This window comes from Oryx dammah, unplaced genomic scaffold (genome assembly GCF_014754425.2).
Source record: "Oryx dammah isolate SB20612 unplaced genomic scaffold, SCBI_Odam_1.1 HiC_scaffold_27, whole genome shotgun sequence".
In the NCBI taxonomy this organism is placed as follows: Eukaryota; Metazoa; Chordata; class Mammalia; order Artiodactyla; family Bovidae; genus Oryx; species Oryx dammah.
In genome coordinates this window covers 44,395,708-44,420,671 of record NW_024070211.1, presented here as the reverse complement: position 1 = coordinate 44,420,671, position 24,964 = coordinate 44,395,708, and the positions used below count along the sequence as shown (strand labels likewise).

The following is a 24,964-nucleotide window of genomic DNA, read 5'->3' as shown; positions in this document are numbered from 1 at the left end:
TGCCAGGAGAAATATCAATAACCTCAGATATGCAGATGACACTACCATTATGGCAGAAAGTGAAGAGGAACTAAAAAACCTCTTGATGAAAGTGAAAGAGGAGAGTGAAAAAGTTGGCTTAAAGCTCAACATTCAGAAAACAAAGATCATGGCATCAGGTCCCATCACTTCATGGCAAAGAGATGGAGAAACAGTGGAAACAGTGTCAGACTTTATTTTGGGGGGCTCCAAAATCACTGCAGATGGAAGAAAAGTTATGACCAACCTAGAAAGCATATTAAAAAGCAGAGACATTACTTTGTCAACAAAGGTCTGTCTAGTCAAGGCTATGGTTTTTCCAGTAGTCATGTATGGATGTGAGAGTTAGAGTATAAAAAAAAACAACTGAGCACCGAAGAATTGATGCTTTTGAACTGTGGTGTGGGAGAAGACTCTTGAGAGTCCCTTGGACTGCAAGGAGATCCAACCAGTCCATTCTGAAGGAGATCAGCCCTGGGATTACTTTGGAAGGAATGATGCTATAGCTGAAACTCCAGTACTTTGGCCACCTCATGCGAAGAGTTGACTCATTGGAAAAGACTCTGATGCTGGGAGGGATTGGGGGCAGGAGGAGAAGGGGACGACAGAGGATGAGATGGCTGGGTGGCATCACTGACTTGATGGATGTGAGTTTGAATGAACTCTGGGATGGACAAGGAGGCCTGACGTGCTGTGAATCATGGGGTCGCAAAGAGTCGGACACGACTGAGCGACTGAACTGAACTGTAGTGTCCTTAATTTTTACCTTGCAGGACACTTAAGCATTTTTTGCATGGTTCACCTAGTTGGCACAGACTCCATTACCTTTTGTTTTCTAGAAATGTCTTTGTTTCTCCCTCACTTTTGAAGCAGTTTGCCAGATATTGGATTGTTGGTTGATAATTTTTTCTTTTAGCATTTTGAATATATTTTCTCACTGTCTTCTGGCCTAAGTTTGGTATTAGAAATCTGCTGATAATTGTATTGAGGATATCTTATATGTGATGAATTATTTCTCTCTTCATGCTTTAAAGATTCTATGTCCTTTGAGAGTTTGATAACTTTGTGTGTCTCAGTGTGGGTGTCTGTGAGTTCACCTTATTTGGAGTTTATTAAGCTTCTTGGCTGTTTATTTTCATGTCTTTCATCAAATTGGGAATGTTTTCACCCATTATTTCTTCAGGTATTCTCTGTTCCCGTTTTTCTTTCTCTTCTTTTTCCGGAACGCAAATGTTTTTATCTGTTATTTAGACTTGTTAATTTCCATTGTGCTGTCTTCAGGTTCCCTGATTCTTTCTTCTGCCTCTTCAAATCTGCTCCTGGGGGGCAGCGGCGGCGTGCACTGGCGTAGACACGCTCCAGCCATGGTGGTGGTTGCACCCGCGCAGAGCCCGGCCACTGGGGCCCCTAAAATACTGCTTCTGTCCGGCCAGCCCGCTGCTGCGGCCAGAGCCCCGGCTGGCTGGGCTCTGCTGGTCATGGTACTGGGCCAGTAAGGGGCCAGCCCGGAGGGAGTGAGCTGGGTTCCCCTCAAGGCACGCAAGCGACAGCGCCTCAGGCACCTGAGCCCCGATGAGAAGGCGCTGCGGAGGAAACTGAAAAACAGAAGCAGCTCAGACTGCTAGAGACTGAGAGAAAGCTCAAATGAGTGAGCTGGAGCAACAAGCGGTAGATTTGGAAGAAGAGAACCAAAAACTTTTGTTAGAAAATCAGCTTTTACGAGAGAAAACTCATGGCCTTGTAGTTGAGAATCAGGAGTTAAGAGCGGTTGGGGACGGATGCCCTAGTGGCTGAAGAGGAAGCAGAGACCAAGGGGGACAGAGCGGGGCTGGTGGCCAGGTCTGCCGAGTCCACAGCACTCAGACTACATGCACCTCTGCAGCAGGTGCAGGCCCAGTTGTCACCTCTCCAGAACATCTCCCCATGGACTCTGATGGTGCTGACTCTTCAGACTCTGAGTCTGATATCCTGTTGGGCATTCTGTTCAACTTGGACTCAGTCATATTCCTCAGATGTCCTTCCCCAGAGTCTGCCAGCCTGGAGCAGCTCCCAGAAGTGGACCCAGAAGGACCCAGTTCCTTACCGGCCTCCCCTTCTCCATACCTGGGGACATCATCAGCCAAGCTGGAAGCCATTAATGACCTGATTCGTTTTGACCACGTATATACAAAGCCCCTAGTCTTAGAGATGCCCTCTGAGACAGAGAGCAAAGCCAGTGTGGTAGTGCAAATTGAGGAAGCACCTTTCAGCCGCTCAGAGAAAGATCACCCTGAATGCACTATCTCAGTGAAGGAAGAACTTTCAGAAGATGACTTCATTCCAGAGCTGGGTATCTCAGATCTGCTTTCAACGAGCAACTGCCTGAAGCCATCTTCCTGCCTACTGGATGCTTACAGTGACTGTAGCTATGAGGGCTCCTTCTCCCTTGAGCGACATGTCCTCCCTGCTTGATGCAGACCGTTCTAGGAAGGACCCTTTTGCCAGTGAACTTTGCCCAGCTGATTAGTGTCTAAGGAGTGATCCAGTACTGATGCGCTTTTTTTGACTGTGACACTGCCTGGAGGACAGCACAAAGGCCTGTGCTTCATCCAAAAAGCCAAAGTAGAGGGGGTGTGGTCCTGGAGAATTCCTCTAAAATATTTGTTCAAGCCTTCTAGGTCACCCCAAGTATTATCCTTTGACCTTTAGTGGTCCAGGGTACATAGATACATTACTATGATCCAGAATTACAGCTTCTGAGGGTGTACCTTTATCTTAAGGGTGGTGGTTCGCCCTGAAGTACTTACACAAAGGTCACAGGATAAGTGTTCAGACATGGAGTTAAGGAATGGTCCTTTATCAGTTTCTCTTTTCCCTTCGCAGCATACCAGGCTTGTCTCCGATTTTAGGTCCTTTAGTTTGGTTCTGCAAGCAGAACACCTACCTGAGGGGGCTCCTTTTCCCTCATGTACAGTTCAAGTAAAAATCAAGAATCTTTTCTAAAATTACAGAAAACTACAATGTAAATGCTTGATGAAATCTTTCCATGCTAGTGTAACTTTTGGAAGGTGCTTTCTCCATTTATTTAAAACTACCTGTGCAATTAAAAAGTACAATGCAGTGTCAAAAAAAAAAAAATCTGCTCTTGAATTCCTCTAGTGAATTTTTCATTGTAATGATTATACTTTTCAGCACCAGAATTTCTTTTGGCTTCTTTTTAGTCTTTTAAATCTCTTTATCAATATTTCCATTTTGTTTACACATTAATTTCTTAACTTTCTCCATGCCTACCTTGAATATTTTGAGTGTCTTGAAGACAGTTAATTTGAAGTTTTTGTCCAATAAGTCTTTTAGGGAGTTTCTGTTGATTTCTTTTTTTCTTTTGACTGGGCCATAGTTTCCTAGTTCTTTGTATATCTTCTGATTTTTCTTTTTAGTTGAATGCAGGACATTGAATCTAATAACGTAATGTTGAAAATCAGATTTACCTCCTTTCCAGTTGTTTGCTGCTTTTTGTTGTTATTTTTGTTTATTGCTTTTATAATATTTTTTATTCAGTTGAGTTCAGTTCAGTCTGTCAGTCGTGTCTGACTCTTTGCGATCCCATAAATCGCAGCACGCCAGGCCTCCCTGTCTTATCACCAACTCCCGGAGTTCACTCAGACTCATGTCCATCGAGTCAGTGATGCCATCCAGCCATCTCATCCTCTGTCGTCCCCTTCTCCTCCTGCCCTCAATACCTCCCAGCATCAGAGTCTTTTCCAATGAGTCAACTCTTTGCATGAGGTGGCCAAAGTACTGGAGTTTCAGCTTTAGCATCATTCCTTCCAAAGTAATCCCAGGGCTGATCTCCTTCAGAATGGACTGGTTGGATCTCCTTGCAGTCCAAGGGACTCTCAGGAGTCTTCTCCAACACCACAGTTCAAAAGCATCAATTCTTCCGTGCTCAGCTTTCTTCACAGTCCAACTCTCACATCCATACATGACCACAGGAAAAACCATAGCCTTGACGAGATGGACCTTTGTTGGCAAAGTAATGTCTCTGCTTTTGGATATGCTATCTAGGTTGGTCATAACTTTCCTTCTAAGGAGTAAGCGTCTTTTAATTTCATGGCTGCAGTCACCATCTGCAGTGATTTTGGAGCCCCCCAAAATAAAGTCTGACATTCTTTCCACTGTTTCTCCATCTCTTTGCCATGAAGTGACCGGACCGGATGCCATGATCTTCATTTTCTGAATGTTGAGCTTTAAGCCAACTTTTTCACTCTCCTCTTTCACTTTCATCAAGAGGCTCTTTAGTTCCTCTTCACTTTCTGCCATAAGGGTGGTGTTGTCTTCATATCTAAGTTTATTGATATTTCTCCCGACAGTCTTCATTCCAGCTTGTGCTTCTTCCAACCCAGTGTTTCTCATGATGTACTCTGCATATAAGTTAAATAAGCAGGATGACAATATACAGCCTTGACATACTCCTTTTCCTATTTGGAACCAGTCTGTTGTTCCATGTCTAGTTCTAACTGTTGCTTCCTGACCTGCATATAGGTTTCTCAAGAGGCAGGTCAGGTGATCTGGTATTCCCATCTCTTTCAGAATTTTCCACAGTTTATTGTGATCCACACAGTCAAAGGCTTTGGCATAGTCAATGAAGTAGAAATAGATATTTTATTGCAGATTGTCTTTGTGCTGAGAATCAACCTGAGTTGTAAACCTGAGGTCTGCTCAAATCTATTATGATTTTCCCTCAGCATATGTGGTCACTGTCTAATTTTCCCCATTTATGCCATCATTTTTGAATATCCTAGTCTTTAATATCTGTCTCCCAAAAGGGGAAAAAAAATTAAAAGATCATGGTGGAAAGGGAAATGACTCATTAAGTCCCATGGAAATTACATTGCCCATAGAGGGAAGAGTAATAACTGTTGGGGTAGGTGCAATAGCAGTGGCTGCCTGTCTGTTTCTGTGCACCTTTATAATGAGGTGTGCCAGGGTCCAGCCCCGGTAGATCCAGGGAATTTGAAGCAGGGACGGCGTTGGCGAGGAAAAACTTATTTATTTAATTAGAAATATAAGATTAGATTAGGAAGAAATAGTGTAGTAGGAAAATTAAGTGGAGAAAAGAGGCTGAATAACTTGGTTTACAAGGAAGGCCAATAAAGTTCCAGACAAGGAGCTTGCACCATCTACGTTAGGCCGCCGGTGTCCTCTTGAATATCGGAGGGTGCCCCACCTTGGGCTCCCTCTCTCGTGGATCTTAGAAGCCGGGGCAAGTAAGTAGACATGGCGAGCCTCCATGCCCCAGATGGGAATTCAGCCAGAAAATAGAGTAAAGAGGAGACACAGGGGAAACCAGTCCTTCCAATGACTGGCCCGGCCTCTATTGTCTAGAAAGGCCTTTTATACCTGTTTGATTGTACATAGAGATCAATGGGTAATACAAAATTATGCAGCATTAGCAGCCCAGACTCTTATCAAAACCAGGCTTTTCTCTCGCATATCTAGTTGTATATACAAGTCTTAGGTGATTTACATCATCTTCCGGCCAAAAGGGCCAATTAACATTTTACAGCCTTTTTCCTGATAAAGGTTTGTCAACCAGAAGACTTATTTGTGTTGTTCTTCTCAAAGTCTGGTGCCACTCTCAGAAAGCACTAAATAAAGTTTCATTCTTACATAGCAAAGATACAGCAATTTATAACAAGTAAAAGGAGTACAGTGATTTATAACAAAACTAAAGTAATTAACTCAAAAGTCTAGTGTTGCTAACATCAAAACTATTATATATATTTTTCCATATCCCATCTACATTGATTAACATCCTCCCAGGTGCCTAAAAGATAAAGAATATGGAGGCCTGGCGGCAATCATTGAGTCAACAGTGAAAACTCATCACCAATATGATTTTTAGCTCTTTAGAAAAGGCTCTGTATCTTTAAGATGCTTTTAAGCTTTGTGCCTCTCACGGTTGAGGGGCTGTAAGCAATTCACAAGCTGTAAGAGGTCCAGGGGAACCTGTTAGGCAAGCTAGAGAGTTATCAGAAGGGGTTTAACTGAAACATCCCTTTCAAATGAGAAGACTAAAGCCCTGGGTTAACTTTTTCCAGAGTGTGTCAGAAGAGTGGAAAAGCAGAGTACAAAGGCCAGCAGATTTTTGTTTTTTGGGGTAGATGCTCAGGAAATACCAGGGGGACACCCTGAGATCTAACTCGCCTTGCCCATCAGATCTCTGCCACATGACCTTGTCACGGGTGGGATTCCTCACGCTGGCTCCCAGCAGAGACGCAGCAGTCGGTGACCAGAGCACAGATCTCCAATATTTGGGGACAGGGTCCTTTTTGCCCTTAATGGTTCCTGTAAGCTTGCTTCCAAGTTGCTTCTTGAACATATGCACAGCTGTTTACCACATGTCTGGGATGGGGATTGGTAGCTGCTGCTGTGCTAATAGCTGAAATTTAAATTAATGTCCATAATGTAGGACATTAATTGCAATTTACCATCCAAAACTTCATCTGAAAGTTGCCAGCCTTCATTAGAGGCTCAAGGTTTCCAAAATACTTACATCAAACTGATTTTGACAGCGTAACTGTTTCTAGGTGGGGAGACAGATTCCTTGTGCTTCCTACTTGGCTGTCTTCCCGGAATCCTCCACAGGCTTTGACTGTTACCTCTGCCTTTACTCTCTGCTTTCTCCAAGATGTCCTGCCATTCTGATTTTTTAAGAAGTCTGTTAATTCAGTTAATTTTTCCTGTTCTTTTAGCATCTACTGGATTTTAAGATATAGAGTATTTTTCAAGGTCACAATGTCTCAGAACTTAATAGAGTTTTTGTCTTAATAGAATTTTTTTTTTAATCTGTAAAGAAAAAGACTGGCGAGGTTTGATAGCGTACACTTTAGCATTTTATGTGTCATGGAAAAAATGACTCTTTCGACCCTCTGGGCTGTAGCCCACCAGGCTCCTCTGTCCATGGAATTCTCCAGGCAAGAATACTGGAGTGGGTAGCCATTCCCTTGTCCAGCGGCTCTTCCTGATTCAGGGATTGAACCTGGGTCTCCTGCGCTGCAGGTGGATTCTTTACCATCTGAGCCATCAGGGAAGCCCCTTTATGTGCTATACCTCGATCTTATTAAAAATGGAATAAAAATGAGGGTCAGATTTTAACTGAATGCCATGCCCTTGTTAATCCATTGGTTTACACAAGGCATGTACTCTGCCCTCTTGGAGTATGTGTAGATATCCACCCTTCTTTCAGGCTTTTTAATACAGTTGAAGAGATATATTATGAGTCTAAAGAAAGTGAAAGAAAGTGAAGTCGCTCAGTTGTGTCTGACTCTTTGCGACCCCATGGACTGTAGCCTACGAGGGGTCCTCCATCGATGGGATTTTTTCAGGCAAGAATACTGGAGTGGGTTGCCATTTCCTTCTCCAGGAGATCTTCCTGACCCAGGGATTGAATCCAGGCCTCCCACAATGTAGGCGGACGCTTTACCATCTGAGCCACCAGGGATGAGTCTAAAAGGACAACCCAATTTCAGAAAGCAAGATGATAACTGTAAAACTACACAAAATGTCTTATAAAGGCCATGATATGTAAAAAAACCAAGCTAAGAATCTACAGAAGAAAATGGCAACAAACCTGGAAAGAAATAATCCACAATGTATGTTTTTGCTAATGTTCGAGTTGTAAGAACATTAATGACTTTTACTCTTTCTACTTTGTGATACTTTACAATTTTTCACAATAAGCAAATGCTAATTAACAAGTATTTCTTATTCTCTGTTTATAGTAGTTAAATGGTGCTTGAGTTGTGTTTTGCATTCTCAGTGGGAAAGCAATTATATAATCAAATTGATTTTAAGTTTTAATGAATGTTATTTGTACTTCATTTGCCAACAAGTGTTCTGAAAATCAGTCTGAATATATGAGCATGCATTTTTCTCACCATTCATATGCAATAAATATATGGCTATTCTTTTCTTTTTCCTCTCACAGAAATCTATCTAATGTAGAAGAAATTGGGACCTGCTCATATATCAACCATGTTATCACTATGACAACACTCTATATTCAACAAGTAGGTGTGAATTAATATATTCCTTTTTGTTGCTTTACTGAGAGTAGTTTTTGCTTTATAAATTTAGTAAAGTTAAATGTTTTCAGAGGAGGTATTAATTGAGAAGATCATTAAATTATCTTTGAGCACATTATTGCAGGCATCTTATACATATTATCTAAAAGTAGAAAAACAGTTATTAATACATTTGTTATTTTAATTTTAAAATTGAAGCATTTTGTAAATGGCTTTTTAAAATGACACAGTTTGTCATTTTATGTGTTTATTATTTTTTCATCAAATAGCCCTCTTACTGAAAGCATCTTCATTTTTGGAAAAATGTTTGGCTGACAGTTTGAAACCTTTCCTAGGAAATATTTAAAATTTGAGTGGTTATATCTAGTCAATATGATTGACCTGCAACTGACCTGAAACTGAGGCTTATTTGAATAAAAATTATTTGTTATTATTAGATGAATGAAACATAGTAATCTCTTAATGATATTGCACAGTATGTCATATGGCTTAATATTTAAGTGCATATAATTTTATATTTAAATTCTCAGTTAAAAAGCAAAAAAAAAGAGAAGGAATTGGCAGATCAGACATCTATTGAAGAATTTGTGATCCATGCATTGGCATTTTGCGAAAGTTTATATGACCCATATCGGAATTGGAGGCAACGAATTTCAGGGTATGTCTTATAGTGTTCATTTGCACACTTAATGTCCTAGTGAATGTAATTCTTCAAAGCAGGTCTCATTCTCTATGAAAGCAACTGGTAAGTTGTATTTGAGGCTCCATCTCTGTCTCTGAAATAGAGAGGTACATTGGAGGTAATGAATTAGTGATAAATGCCACTTCTGGATAATTAATTCGCTCTGATCTTTTATTTTGTAATGCAATTGAGTGCTAATAATCTGATGGTAAAAAATCTCAGAGCACAGTAGCATCAAGTAGAGTGTACATATTTTTCAAGGAAATTTCTCTTTTTATAAAAGCATATTTCATAATTTGTAAATGAATTTTAATAATGTTTTATATATTAATGTTTATTTTAAATTGTGGACCCTGTGTCAGCCAAAGTCTAGTTAGGAAAACAGAAACCAGTGCTTTAAAAGAGAGCATATAGCAAAAGGAAAATTTTAAGTAGGTATTAGCGAAGTCGCTCAGTTGTGTTGGACTCTTTGCGACCCCATGGACTGTAGCCTGCTGGGCTTCTCAGTCCATGGGATTTTCCAGGCAAGAGTACTGGAGTAGGTTGCCATTTCCTTCTCCAGGGAATTTTCCTGGCCCAGGGATCAAACCCAGGTCTCCCGCATTGTAGGCAGACGCTTTACCCTCTGAGCCACCAGGGAAGGATTAGAGAATTCAAAAAGCAAAAGGCGGGACACTGGTGTAATATAGAAATAGTGGCTGTAGGAAGTAGCTCCTTCCCTGGGGCTGTGGGAACAAAGGGAAGAGTTTGGAGTTATCAGAAACTAGATGTTTCAGAGAAGGAGTCCTGCAGTTCCTGGGTGTGAGATTTCTGAGGAAAGAGCCCTAAGGCAGTGCTGATATCACTGAGCAGCCATGAAGAGGCTGGTTCTGGGATTGCCAAAAATAAGCTGAAGACAGAAACCAACTATGAATGCCATAGTTAAGAACTGTTGGCTGGTGAAAAAAAGAAAAGGAATCAAGAATCATTCCCCTTTCAACCATTCAGGCTTCCAGTCTCCATTTAGTACCATGTGTTGATGAAACCAAGACTGAGGTACCTGGAAAAAAAGAAATATAGTTTGTAGCATGCCTATTGCAGCATCACAAAGCAGATGAAATGTGGAATGATGGATTGGTAGCTTAGCAACAAAGGCATAATTACCAGTACACAGCTCAAAGAGTATAAAAAACTCAGATGACTTTCTTACCTGTGGGAAAAGAATAGGTATATTGTCACTTACAGTCAGATCTGTTTTTTCAGTCTCCCTGTCTGCTGTACTTTCAATCTGAAGATTTTTTATTTTCAATGTAATTTGTCTTATTTATAAGCAATTCTTACTTCCTACAATATTTCATTACTAGAATGTTTTGATTTTTTTAAAATAGGATTTTCAAGATTTCCAGGGTATGATACCCTCACTTTGAATAGCCACCATTGAATAGTGGTTAAGAATTAATAACTGAGAGAACATGTATATAGACTATGTGGTAGTACTTTGTATGTTCTATATAGTAATATTTTATTGAAATAACACATCTTTCAGGTAAAGCAAGGAGAGTCTAATAGAAATAATAGGAACAAATACTCCAGCTATTGAATATAACTGGCTTCCCAGGTAACTCAGTGGTAAAGAATCCACCTGCCAATTCAGGAGATGTAAGAGACACTGGTTCGATCCCCTGGGTCAGGGAGATCCCCTGGAGGAGGAAATGGCAATCCACTCCAGTATTCTTGCCTGGAAAATTCCATAGACAGAGGAGCCTGGCAGGCTACAGTATATGGGGTTGCAGAGTCAGAAATGACTGAATGACTTATCACTGCCATTAAATATAATGATCCTATCCACTTATACATTTGCTTTCCTTTATATGTTGAAAGAAGATGTCTTTTGTCATAAACCATGGAGGAAGAAAGGAATTCATAAGTCCATACTAGTGATTAATTGATAAAGATAGGGAGAGAGAGAAAAATAAGGGAGTAGAGAGGGCTCTTGCTTCCAGTAGAAGGGCAAATGACAATTAGGAATGCACAGGAGATGCTGATGTTTGAAAAGAATCAACATTTTGGACACATTATAGGAAAGTTAGGAATCCAAATATACAGTGGCAAAAGCTTGGTAAAGAACATGGATTTTGCGTAATTTTAAAATGTTTCTCTACAGATTACTTTCTTGTTGCAAAGGATAAATTAGTAATTATTTTGTACAGTACTGGATAGTACATTGACTGGATGATCAAAGTTAACATCATCATTGAGAAACAGGTAGACACCCTGTGCCTGCAACTGTGATATGCTAAGAAGGACCCATCATTGCATGTATAATAGTCCAGCTAAGAATGTGTGTTCTGAATCTTAATTGTGTGGAAACATGAAGCAAACTCCAAAGGGACAACATTTTAGTGAATAAAAGGAAGAGTTAGGAGACAGCAGTCTTTAAAAGTATCACAGAGAAAAGCTGTGGAAATGTTTCAGATTAAAGAAGGTAAAAGAGAGATGACTGCCAAATGCAATGCCTGACCCTGAATAGGAAGCTATACTTAGGGCCGAGAAGGTGGGAGTGCTATAGGACACTATTAGGTCAGTTGACATATTGGATTATAGTAGTAGTTTCGATAAATGTGTAACATTAATGGTAAGTGATATGAAATTTATAACAGTACTGTAATATTATATATGACAGTATCCCTATCCCTAGGAATTATTCACTATCAAGTATTTAGAGGTAAAAGGGCATAATATTCATAATTTCCCTTAAATGTTCTGAAAAATTATAGGTCTCAATATGTGTACATATATAAATACACACATATAAATATATATGTATATATATTTTAGGGGAAGAGTAAGCAAATTATAAAGCATTTAGGATAAAATTTTAAACAATGACCCTGAGTAAGCGCTTCTTAAAGTTCTTTATACTATTTTTATTCTGGCAGCTTTTGCCAGAGCTTGAATTTATTTCCAGATAAAAAGTTTAAAAATTGAGGGAAAAAAAAGTATGTTCTAGGTATGATGGGAGCACAAAAAAAAGCATAGAAAAATTGACTAGGGGATATAACCTTTAGAAAACTGAGATGCAAACAAACATTTTGCATCCCTCTCAGCAACCTGTTGATATGTATTGGCATCAGCTAGGTGCTAAATGCTTGGCCAGATACCAGTTAATAATGGAGTAACCAAATATACTATGTTTTAAAAATGGTACATTATTAGCTGTTCTGTTTCAACCTATTGAAAGCATGCAGTGCAAATTACTTATGCTCTGAAACCTGTTACAGTATAATTGTTTTCTCCTCTTTTAATTCAGCTTATTAAATTTTACCACAAGTATAATGGAAATTATTTGTTTGTATGTCACATCTAATACAGGGCCTTTAGAATGAGTCATTAATCACATATCACAAGAGTATATTTTTATTGTGTTAGTCAAATGAGAATCTTTATTGTTGTTTGCAGTACAGGATCTTTGGATAGGATATATATTCTATTAGTTAATATCATAATTAATAATAAATGTGCAAAATGTAAATAATATTGTGGAAAAGCCTAACTGAAGCTAAATCAGATTTCATCCTTTTAAAATTAATTTTTCTACAACATGACTGATTTTTTAATTTTTTTTACAGTATTACTCAGTTTTTTATTTGAAACTAGTAATATTTATATTGTTTAAAGACATGCACAAAAAACCTTGGTAAGGTCTTAATTAAACAGGAAGATCCAGTGATGTTCTAAGATGTTATGTTTGTAAATACAGAAGTATGATAATTCCTAAGCCCTCTGGAAAATGGAAATAGGCATAGATTTGGATAACAGTGCAGTAACAAATGGTGTCTGATATGATTTCTAGTGAATTTCGACATTAGAGCTGAATGTTAGAACTTTTTACTTGATTAGTACTGAGTCCTATGCTGTTTGTCTTATTCTATGGTCAGTTGGCTTTTCTTTCTTTACAGTTATAAGGAAAATAATTTCAATAACATAATGGAGTCTTGTTCAGATTGTTAAGAAGGTAGCTTAGTGTAGTGCTTTATCAGTAATTCATATTTAAATATATTGAATTTCTATGTGGTTGTCCTCCAATATTTTCTGTTTTTGTTGGCTCTAACAGTGTTAAAAGCGTGTTCAGGGAATGAGGAAAAAAATGTATATATATTTTTTTCTAATTTTCCAACAAGCCACCCAGTTGCTGATGTATCATCATAACAGTAACCTTTGTTCCCTAAACCCCACACCCACCATGCCCATCTAAGATATACTCATTTTGTGTTGAATTGAAATGTTCTTGGTAAAAGCACATGCTGTTTGTGTTGGCCCTACCGAAGTCAGTAGAAATATTTCAGCCATCAAAACTACTAGAATTGTGATTAAAAATAAAAGTAATTCCAGCCCTCTAGATCAGTATCCTTCATTGTGGAGGAAGCCAGTAGTATGGAGTCTGTGTGCCCAGATAAAATTTCAGAAAGTGGCACAAAATAGCTTGATTTTAGTTGTCCTGTATAAGCTACTGCCTTAGGTGTCAAATTAGCAGCACTATTGACTAAATTCTTTTACAGATTGGAAATTTTAAAAGGCTAGTTCCTTTTTCTATTTCCAGTTGTTATGAGGCTTTTAATGTGGCTGCTATGTTTCACTGGTAACTGTTGTAAATTTTTTTGTACAATTCAAAAGAAAAAATCCTTTCAGTGATGAGCATTTAAATTATTGGCCAGACTTCCCTTTCAAGATTATTCCATTTCTGGTGGTGTATTTTTAATATACAAATAAAAAGTAAACTATTGTTTATCATTGTCTTCGCAATTGTGCCTTCTCCGTTTGCCCATGTTGTAATATGCCATTAACTTCTTTTTAATGGTAGACGAATCTTTAGTACTGTGGAAAAGAGCAGACAGAAATATAAACCAGCTTCTCTCACAGTGGAGTTCGTCCCTTTCTTTTATCGTAAGTAACAGCTCTAATTTCTCTTGCTTTGATTCTGATGTTACTCTGATTATTCCTTATTCTTATTCTGATTCTGACCTTGTTTCAGCTTGTGTATTTATAAGATAAAGAGTCTAAGAACCTGTTACTAGAGTACTTGATTGTTATTTTGCTGTGATTATTCCTCTTGGTTTCATTTAATTTACTGTTCTCTAAGTGTTTTTCTTTTGAGAAGAGCTGAATGTTTTAAAGACAATAGTATATTTTGGAACTTCAGAACTTTTACTGAAAATAATCTTGAGAGAATTGGTTCCTATTTGTATGATCTATATGGACTCTAGTTTTCTTTCTTTAAAAATTGATTATGCTGTATTTCAAGAATATAGAACATTTTGCAGAACGTAATAGCAACCACCTATGTTTCCCACTCAAATTTGTCAGATTTTAACATTTTGCTGTTTTACCACATTTTTGTTCACCTTTTTTCCCCCTAAGGAATAAAATAAGACAGAAATAGTCCCTTGTAGGGCAACTGATACTGCCCAAAATGTCTTCCCTGATGGCTCAGATGGTAAAGAGTCTGCCTACAATGCAAGAGACCCAGGTTTGATCCCTGGGTCGGGAAGATCCCCTGGAGAAGGAAACGGCAACCCACTCCAGTATTCTTCCCTGGAAAATCCCATGGTTGGAGGATTCTGGTGGGCTTCAGTCCATGGGGTCGCAGTCAGGCACAACTGAGCAGATAACACAAAATGTACATAAAGACATTTGGTTCTATGTGGTTGGAAAGAGTCAGACATGAGTTAGTGACCAAACAACAGCAAAATGTCCATAAGACACGTGGCTATGCCAAAAGGTCCTTGAAATTTGGTCCTATCCAAAATGAGCATATTTGGTTTGTGCTGAATAGTTTTGGGTAGGACCAAATATCAAGGAGCTTTTGGCATGGACCAAGTATCTTACGGACATTTTGCACAGGACCAAAGGTCTGCTTATCAGTTAGTTCTTTGATTGCTTGGTGAAGATGACTGCGATACTTTGTTTGACCACCAGTCGTGATACTGGCTTTAGCTAGATAATCAAGCTCATGTGTCCACACTGGGAAAGCCAGCATTCCAGTGAAATGGTATAGGCATTTCTTTTCAGAAGGAGATCTCACAACATTACAAGGGCTTTACTTGGATTTTCCAAGTGAGGGTATGAAACCAAATTGATGGGTGTGTGAGCCACCCTGGCTTTGAAGTGCAGTATCCCATTAGAAGACATTTATACCATCATACCCGTGAATGTAACTTCTAAATCCTAGGAAAGGAAATGCCTAAATTACAATTTACACTGAAATCAGGGAAGCCCAGGGTTATAAGTTCCCATCAGGTTATTTATAGTCATCATAATCTCTCTAGTCCAGATCAAGGGTCATTACCATGAACAGTGTTGCCTGGTAACACATTTGTCACACATCGACTATCTACATTTGTCATATTTCCAGTGATTTAATTCTTGGTGCATTTTCTTATAGAGAAGGAAGAAGAGTTTTTCTTATCCTGCATAGAGTGAATATCTTATTTTTCAATACTTTTCCATTTAATATTTTTGCATTCATTGATGATACTTGCAGTTATTTCATTCAGGGTTGCAATATTGTCTTCAAATTCCATTCTTATACTTCCATAAGTTGTTATATTCTGTAAAAAGAATTTTCCCTCATCAATTGGAGATACATTACAATTATTCCTAAAAAGGCTGCGTAAAGTACTTAAATCTTTCTCTTTTACTGTTTTCAAAATGAGTTCAAATAATACTTAAGTGGGGCAAATGTTTTATTTCTCCCTTTTTTATGTATCACTGTGGACTCAGTCTTTTATTTACTCAGTATTTTAGAATCAGTTATAGGTTTTTTGGTTTTTTTAATACTTATTTTTATTTCTTTGGTGCTCCAGGTCTTAGTTGCAGCACGTGGGATCTTTGACTTTTGTTGCACATCCAGGATCTTAGTTGCACCATGTAAAATCTTCCTGACCCCAGATTTGAACTCTGGGCCACTTGCATTGGGAATGCAGAGTTTTAGTTACAGGACCACCAAGGAAGTCCCTCAGTTGTAGTTTTTGATGGTAAAATTATTCTAAACTTGATCATTGAGAATAGTTTCTCCTAGAATGTTTATCTTTTCATTTGAGTCTTTTAAAACATAGAAATTTTAAATCTTGCTAATTACCTCAAGGTCATGAAGATTTTCTCTTATGTTTTCTTCTGTTAGGTCAGTTACCTGTTTTAAGTCAGTATGTTGTATCTAGCCTAAGGTTTCTCATTATTGTTCCAGCAATATTTGTTGAAAAAACTGTTCTTTCTTCTATTGAATTACCTTGGCACATTTGTCAGAAATTGGTTGATGGTAAAACATGGGTTGACTTTTGGCTTCTCCTTTTTGTTGCGCATGTCTGCCTTTATGCTGTTTCCACACTGTACTGATTATTGTGAGTTGATACCAAGTCTTGAAGTCATTAAAACCTCCAGCTTTATTCTTCTTTCTCAAGTTGTTTTTGCTATTCTGGTTCATTTGCATCTTAGTATATGTTTTAGAATCCATTTTTAAGTATTGTTACAAAAAAGCTTGCTGGGGTTTTAACTGGGATTGTATTGAATCTCTGGGACTATTTGAAGAGAACTGCCACTTTAAGGATATTTAGACTTCCAACTCATGAGTCTCATGTATCTCATCAATTATTTGTATGTTACTTATTTTTTCAGTCAATTTGTAAATATTTTGTTAATTTATCCCAAAATATCTATCTCAAGTGCTTGTAGATGTAAAGTCTGTAAAATAAACTATTGCAGATCTTTTAAAAAGCCGTATTTTCATGTCTCTTTCTATCCATGGTAATATTCTTTGCCTTGCCTTGATAATATTTCTTGCCTATTTTGTCAGATAACTAGTATATTGCTGACACTTCAACAATTTTATGATTAGAATTTCCATAGTGTATTTTTTTTACATCCTCTCTATGTGTTTCCTGGCTGAATAGAACTCTTGTCATGTGTGTGAAATCTGACGATTCGGTTTACAACTTCTTGTAGGTTTTTGCCTGTCTGGTGGGATTTTATGGTTTAAATAAGGATTGGTACTTGGACTCAAAGTGAGCCCTTTGCATATTTCTGGATTGCTTTCTCTGCATAGCTTCCTCCATTCTAGTACTGCTTTATGAATTCCAGTTGCCTAGGCCTCCCCCAACTTGTAATCTGTCTCCTGTCTCTGGAAATAACCATGTTCTTTTAGGGTTCCCCCTTTCTGTACATTTGTTCAGAAAATGTCTATAAACTGGAAACTGAGGTTATCCTTGAGTTCACTTTCAATTTCTAGAATCAAAAAAAAATCTGTAAAACCTGTTTTGTCAAATTTTCTAGTTATTTATAGCAGGAAACCTTGTATAGTGAAATTATTCCAACATAGCTGAGATGTCTTAATGTTTTAAATTTATCAGTACCTTTTAACTTAAAATTGTTCCTTTTTGGAATGTTTCTTGTGTCTAAAATTGGAAATCATTCTCGTGTTATAATCTTGTCTTTGTTTATAGTGATGTATGTGAAAGGATATTTATTACTGGATTGTTAGTATCAAAAGAAAGTGAAAAAGCATAAATGTTTATCAGTAGAGAACTAGTTAAGTAAATTAAGGTATGTCATTGTAGTGGAATGCTCTCTAGTCATAAAAATGAATAAGGGAGATGTATATGTTAAGATTGATGGTTTCTCTCTTTTTTTTTCTATGAAAAATGCATATTAACCTTGCTTTTTAATAACTTTAAGCCTTTCACAAATAATTTTTAATATTTCCATTCAGACATTCCTTAGAAATCAATCAAACTATAAAAGAGAAATCTCATGTAGTTATTTGTGTATTGTTTTCACAGAGTGTTTTCAAGAAAGTGAACATCTCAAGGAGAGTCTTAAGTGTTGCTTATTGCATCTCTTTGGAGCCATAGTAGCTGGTGGGCAGGTGAGGAACATGTTGAAAGTTAATCTGTAAAATGACAAAACAGTACAGACAGTTTGCCATGGATTATTTAATGATGTCTTTGTCTTTTTGCAATTTAATGAACAAATATTTTTCTGAAGTTAAATCTTGTTTAAAACTAATTTACTTAGTTTTATTTATAAATTTCAAAAAAACCCAAGTAATAATATTAGCCTTAACTTTAAAGTTACTGCATGAATAGTTAGATTTAACAGTTTTTGGTATATGAAGTTCTTAGTTGTATTGACTTTCAGCTTCCAGTTGTTACTTTAGAATATAGAGGATAGTCATCTCTAATAGTTCATTTGATGAAATCAGACTTTCATTTCTTCCTAGGACATATGAATTTAGTCACTTTTCTGTCTACTTATAATGATTAAGTTCATACATACATGGTTTATATGAATTTTTCAACCAACTCAACTTTTAAAAATTATTTACAATAAAGTTTGAGTAATGTTTATTTTTTTCAGTTGAATGTCTTAACAGCTGTGGTAAACTTTGAGTTTAACTGCTAGTTGAAAACAGGATTATAATTCAGAAGGAACATTCTACTTGTTTTATTTAACCACAAATTTAGATCAGAGGTTTCTGACAAATTTTGTACCACATACCCTTTTGGCAGTCTGATATAGCCTCTTGTCAGAATGTTTTCACATGCCTGAAAGAAAATACACACCATCACAAAGGAAACTATACTGAAATGCAGTTACTAAAATATTAATAAAACAAGTCTGTTACATAGTAATGGGTTTCTTTATAACATATCAAATTTAAAAATACAACAGCAAGTCTAGTGACTAACGTAATTTCGAAGAAGAGATGAGCATAAATGATGTTTAAAGACACTGTAACTGTAATACATGAAAATATATATGATTTCTACTGATGGCAAAATCATGGGTATTGCTAATAATACTGCTTGGGTTTCCTAGTGGGTCACCTTGCCCTCTCCTCTTCACTCTCATAGAAGATAGAAGAGTCTCCCCGTGAGAGGAATGGTGACCAGAATCTTATTTTTCATTTTATTTGCTTTGTCACTTTCCTTTATTAGCTAATATCCATCTTTTGCTTCAGTTCCTCCCCATTTCCATCATTTCTCCACTACTAAGAATTAGTAAGTGTACAGGAACAAAATTGGAAATGGCATTCTTTTTGACTAATGGAGAAGCTGGTTGGAGCCCATACCCTTTTTGAACAAATCCAGACTTGTTAATGCCTCCGGGTAATTGAACCCTAAGAGACTTCCAGTAATTAAAACTCACATGGAAATCAAATGGATATTTAAAGGCCAGTTTATTATTTTATATACAGAAAATCCTATAATTGGATCATAGCTATAGTTACAGCTATATTGAAATCATAAGACTGTTGAATATAGCCTCAATACAAGAGTATTTAGATAAATTGAGGATCTAAAAGACATACCTTTATCATAAAGAGTTGAAGATTTAAAGTCCAATGATTGGTCTCCCTTTCCTCAGCATCATGCCTGGCTTCCTGCTAGCTTATTTATGCTGTTTCATGCTATGTTACGAGCAAGGGCTCTGGAGCCAGACTGAATCCTATGTCATTTCCAACTAGTTGTATGACCTTGGATAAACTATTTATGTGTGTTTTAGTTTCTTTATTTATAATGTGGAAATAATAACACACAAGGACCAAATGACTCATTGTATATGTAAAGTACTTAACAAAGTGCCTGTGACTATAAGCACGAAGTATATCATGGGTGTATCAGATTTATAACTCCTTAAAAGTAAAAGTGAAAGTTGTTCAGTCCTGTCCCGACTCTTTGCCACCCCATGGACTGTAGCCCCCCAGGCTCTATCCATGGGGATTCTCCAGGCAAGGATATTGGAGTGGGTTGCCATGCCCTATAGCAGTAAGTAGTAAAGTTCTAACAGCTTAAGTTAGAAGTTTACCGTTTTCTCTCATTAAAAAAAAAAGCAGTAAACAGTCCAGAGTGAATTTGGTGGCTTTAGGATCTTCGGGGACTTGGGTTCCTTTTGAATGTCAATTTGTTATCCGTACTGTTATGTCTTGGGCTACAAAATAGCTTCTGGAGTTCTGGCCATCATGTCTGCCTTTGGACACAAAGATAGGAGGTTAGTGAAGAAGGAGACAAATGGCAGGTGACAATTATCTTTGAAGGAGATACTGAAAAGCTGACAGCATCTCATTTGCAAAACTCCACCAGATAGCTGCACAGTTGCAAAAGGTGAAAAGGCCAAGAGCCAAGGATCCTTCCCTCTTTTATTTGTAAAGTGATATCCTCTTCCTGGTCTACTGGCATGTATTCTTTTTTTTTTTTTTTTTTAATATTTATTCATTTATTTGGCTGCACCAGGTCTTAGTTGCAGCATGTGGGATCTAGTTCCCTGACCAGGGATCGAACCTGGGCCCCCTGCATTGGGAGCTGAGAGTCTTAACCACAGGACCAGCAGGGAAGTCCCTACTGGCATGTATTCTTGACCAAGGACTACCCCTAGCTACAAGGGAGGGTGATGAGTAAGTTTTCTATATGAGCAGATGACTCTCTGAATAAAATTAGAATTCTATTAGTAGTGAAGAAAAGACTCACTATGTGTAAAACACCAGCAGTGTCTATCAGAGTATCCATGTAAAAAATTTTTAATGTTGGTTTGTAAAGAAAAAACTTGTCCGCAGATTTATTACATTCTCTTTGTTTTTGCAAATGTATAGCACTTCAGTTAGGTTTGGATTTCACTTTTTTTTTTGTCTCTCATGTTTCAGAAGAATGCTTTGCAAGCAATTTCTCCAGCCACCATGGAGGTTCTTATGAGAGTTTTGGCTGACTGTGATTCTTGGGAGGATGGAAATCCTGAGGAAGTGGGTAGGAAGGTGGAACTGACTCTGAAGTGCCTTACAGAAGTGGTGCATATCCTTCTCACTAGCAGCTCTGATCAGCGTCAGGTGGAAACCAGCACTATTCTGGAGAACTATTTTAAATTGCTAAATTCAGATCATTCAGCTTTACCTAATCAAAGGAGGTCCAGACAGTGGGAAAACCGGTTCATAGCTCTTCAGATCAAAATGTTGAGTGAGTATTAGATGAAGTTTATTCTGTTCAGTTTTCTTTGAATCTAGTTGTTTTACATTTCTATTCTCCATTTTCATTTAGAATTCATGGCCATTGTATAGCAAATAGTGAATGTTTAATTCAGATTTTGTGTGAGTGTTTATAGATTTTGACTTTAAAATAATGTGGAATTGATTTGTCTTTCACATATTTGCTTTAGCAGTGACAAAATTGAGCCATTATATTCTCTTTTGAAAGTTGTAATCCTCTCAAAGCATCAGTGTTAAGAAAATCAACTGTGATTTTGAAATTTTAGGAGAAGTAAATTTTCAGGAAGTGCCATTTGTAAATTTCTAACCTACAGCAAAGGGTCATATGTAATCAGTTTGTATGTGCTTCTCTAACATCTCTATAGTGATTGCTTCAGCATGGCCCCCCTCTTGAGAGTTTCTGGTTTCTTGTTTTGTTTTGATTCCTGGGATCCTCTGTGTGTTTGTCTTGCTTTTCTTTCTTTCTTTGTGTTGGTTGTTCTGTGTCACTGTGCTTCTCTTTCCCCCTCCTTTCCTCCCTCACTCAATTCCTTTCCCTCTCCCTCTCTCTGCTGCCTGCAAACTCCTTAACCAATATATGTGATTTCTTTTTGTATTCTTATTAGATGAATAGGTATACTGATATTATTAACCGAGAGTTCCTTTTTATAGAAATAAAATATTTTCATTATAGCAAAACTAGAAAATTCAGAGAAGTTAAAAGAAAAAGGTTTTTATATGCTTCCATCTGACAAAACCATGGCGTGCTGCGATTCATGGGGTCGCAAAGAGTCAGACACGACTGAGCGAATGAACTGAACTGAACTGAATGGTTTGTTGTATAACTCTAGAGACTTTAAAAATTGTGTGGGTATGTGTGTGGTGTCCAATTTAAAAAATACTGGACATCAAAATCTTGGTGAAACTTAATGATTCATTACAACAGTGTTTTGTATATAGATTCACATTATATAGTTTCTATTCTGTGTTATAAAATGTAATGTTTTAAAATTATGAATTTGAAGTTTATAAGGAAATTTGAGTCTTTATTGCATGGACTTCTTTTTTGCTATGTTTCATATTACCTGTGTCAGATGCCCCTTGATTTCCAAGGGAAGACATCGTTTTAGTAGGAAATAGGACCAAAGCATCATCACAAATAGACTAATTACTTAGCTCTCATTTTCATGATGGCTATATGTTAATTTAATGCTGTATGAATGACACTGTTGCCAAATATAATCAGGTGTTGCTTACTCATAGCAAGTTGGGAACCACAGTTTGTTACACTTAAGTTATAATGGAGGAACACCTAAGTAAATCTCTGAAAAATGTTTATAACTTATATATGCAAAAATAAATATTTTTGACAATAAAGTATAAAAATGTTCACTTTTCCTATCAAGAAATAAATGACTGAGTGAGAGTGAAAGTCACTTAGTCGTGTCCTACTCTTTGCAATTCTCGAGGCCAGAATACTGGAGTGGGTAGCCTTTCTCTTCTCCAGAGAAGTACAGGATTTGTTTTCTATTCCACCTCCTTATTATTTCCTATTAATTTACATCTATTTGTCAGCTGAAAATGCCTAAGTTAAATATATAGCTAGAGTGAATGTTTCTGTGATCCCAAATATTCCACTTTATTAATGGATAATTTTGTTTTTATTTTCCTAGATACCATCACAGCCATGTTAGACTGCACAGATAGACCTGTTCTTCAGGCTATTTTTCTTAACAGTAACTGCTTTGAACATCTCATACGACTGCTACAGAACTGCAAGGTATTTTTCTGTTATTACTATTATTATTGCCTTTAATTTTAAGAAGCTATTATTTTGTTTATGTTTTGATTTTATCTTGAGCATGTTATAACCATAGCTAAATTTTTTATTGTGGTAAATACACATAACATAAAATTCACCATCTTAATCATTTTTAAGTATATCATTCAGTGGTATTAAATACATTCTCATTGATGTTGCAACCATTACCACCATCCATTCCCCATAACTTTTCATCTTGTAAAACTGAAAGTCTGTATCCATTAAAGAATTTCACATTCTCCTGTCCTTTCAGCCCCTGGCAACTACTATAGTTTTTGTCTCTATAATTTTATCTGCTCTAAGTACCTCATATAGGTGGAATTATGCAGTGTTTGTTTTTTATGACTGGCTTATTTCACTCCGCATAATACCTCAAGATTCATCCATGTTGTAGCATATTGCAGAATTTCCTTTCCTTTTAAGACTGAATAGTAACTCATTGTATGGATATATATGTGTATGCCACATTTTGTTCATTCAGTTCTCTGTTGATGGACTCTTGTATTGATCTTACCTTTTGGCTATCGTGGATAATGTTGCTGTGAACATGAGTATTACCAATATCTCTTCCAGACCCTACTTTAAATTCTTCTCAACGTATGTTCAGAGTGGGCTTGCTAGATCACGTAGTAATTAAATTTTTGATTTGTTGAGGAACTGCCTTACTGTTTTCCATAGTGGCAGCACCGTTTTACATTCCTGTCAACAATGCACAAGAATTCCAGTTTCTCCCATATGCTCATCAACATATGTTTTCTCCTTCCTCCTCCTCATTTTCTTCTCCTTCCTCCTCTTCCTCTCCTTTATTTTTGATAATAGCCATCCTAATGGGTGTGAGGTGGTATCTCATTGTAGTCTGATTTGCTTTTCTCTGATGATTAGTGACACCAAGCATCTTTTCATGTGCTTATTGGCCATTTATATTGTCTTTAGAAAAATGTGAGGTTCCTGGTGCATTTCTTAATTTTTTTTTTTAGCTTTTTTGTTGTTAAGTTTTAAAATCTTTTTTTTGTTACGCATTATTAAAATTTGGTATGAGCATTTGATAAGCACATGTTTTTGTACTTTTGTTTCATTTAAGATTATTTCATTAGCATTTTCCAGAGAAGGCAATGGCACCCCACTCCAGTACTCTTGCCTAGAGAATCCCATGGACGGAGGAGCCTGGTAGGCTACAGTCCATGGGGTCACAAAGAGTCGGACATGACTGAAGTGACTTAGCAGCGGTAGCAGCAGCAGCGTTAGCATTTTCATGTGTTGTGATTTTAATATTTATATATTATTATATTAAGTGAATATGTTACTTAAATATTCCCTATTAGTTAAGTACAGTATTAGTTAAGTATATAGATACTTAACTTGTTTCCAGTTTTGTTTGCTATTACATAACTCTTTAAAGTTTCATGGAACAGAATTCTATTTCTAATACAACTATTAGATCAAAGGGCATACATTTTTTAAAGCAGGGAGCATTGTATGGAAACAACTTATAAGTGGAAAATGTAGAAAAGTAGAAAAACAAGAATACTATTAAGGTTCTTGATGTATACCTCCAATTTGCTTATTTTTAAAAGTTTTTACTGATTTACACTTGTAGCAGATTTGCGTATGAATACATAGTAACTAATATCTCTGATTATTATATATTCCCATAAATATCAAGATGCCACCAGAAGCCTTTTAGAGAGCTTCTTGAAAACCCTTTGAAAATAAAACTACTTCAGAGAGCTTTTACTTTCTATTTGAGGTGTTCCTGTCATGAATTCCCAGTTGAAAAATACTAGGGGGTCATTCTGATTTTGTGAGAATATTCCAGAATAAAAATTTTAACATCAGCTCCTTAAAGTTTTCCACACAGGAGAGTATCTTTGAAAGCATTATGTCACTATGTTGCTTAACTTACAGTAAAACTATAAACAATAGCATAAAATAGTTAACAATATATTGATAAAATAAGTCAGAATGAATACTTATGAAGTCAACACAAGTACCAAATTACCACTGAAGCGTCAGGATTTCTCTGTCCACCTTTTAAAAATCATTCTTGGGGAAGAAATCCTAGGGAGGTGAAAGCGACATAAGAGAAATGTTTGTAAAACCTTCTCTGTGTTGTAAAAATGCAGTGTGGCTTTATGAATTATAATGACAACTTCGGTGATAGACAAGATCTCACATGTAGAGAAACTGTCAATCACATACAACAGAAGGATGACTCACTAGGATAAAATAATTTCTACTAAAATTTTTACTGTGCATTTATACAGTATGTGAAACTAAGAGATAATTTTTAAAAATCTCTGTCATGTCGTGGTCAGCAGTACATTTTTTTAAAAATACAAAACTGTTTGACATAGCTGTCATGACAACAAGCTAATATTTACTCTTTCTAC

The 24,964-nt window shown here is 36.9% G+C and overlaps 1 protein-coding gene and 1 pseudogene across 7 annotated transcripts in view; both read left to right on the top strand.

Annotated features, from left to right (window-relative positions):
- NBEAL1 (neurobeachin like 1) overlaps positions 1-24,964 on the top strand; it is a 164,060-nt gene that overhangs the window by 36,704 nt on the left and 102,392 nt on the right. For all 7 annotated transcript variants that reach the window (XM_040228771.1, XM_040228768.1, XM_040228765.1 and 4 more), the window contains 6 exons: positions 7,988-8,069; positions 8,615-8,742; positions 13,607-13,689; positions 17,577-17,662; positions 20,438-20,744; positions 22,426-22,532. In XM_040228771.1, coding sequence (XP_040084705.1) covers positions 7,988-8,069; positions 8,615-8,742; positions 13,607-13,689; positions 17,577-17,662; positions 20,438-20,744; positions 22,426-22,532 — 793 coding nt within the window. The remainder of the gene's footprint in view (positions 1-7,987; positions 8,070-8,614; positions 8,743-13,606; positions 13,690-17,576; positions 17,663-20,437; positions 20,745-22,425; positions 22,533-24,964) is intronic.
- On the top strand, positions 1,383-3,120 carry LOC120854599 (annotated as a pseudogene).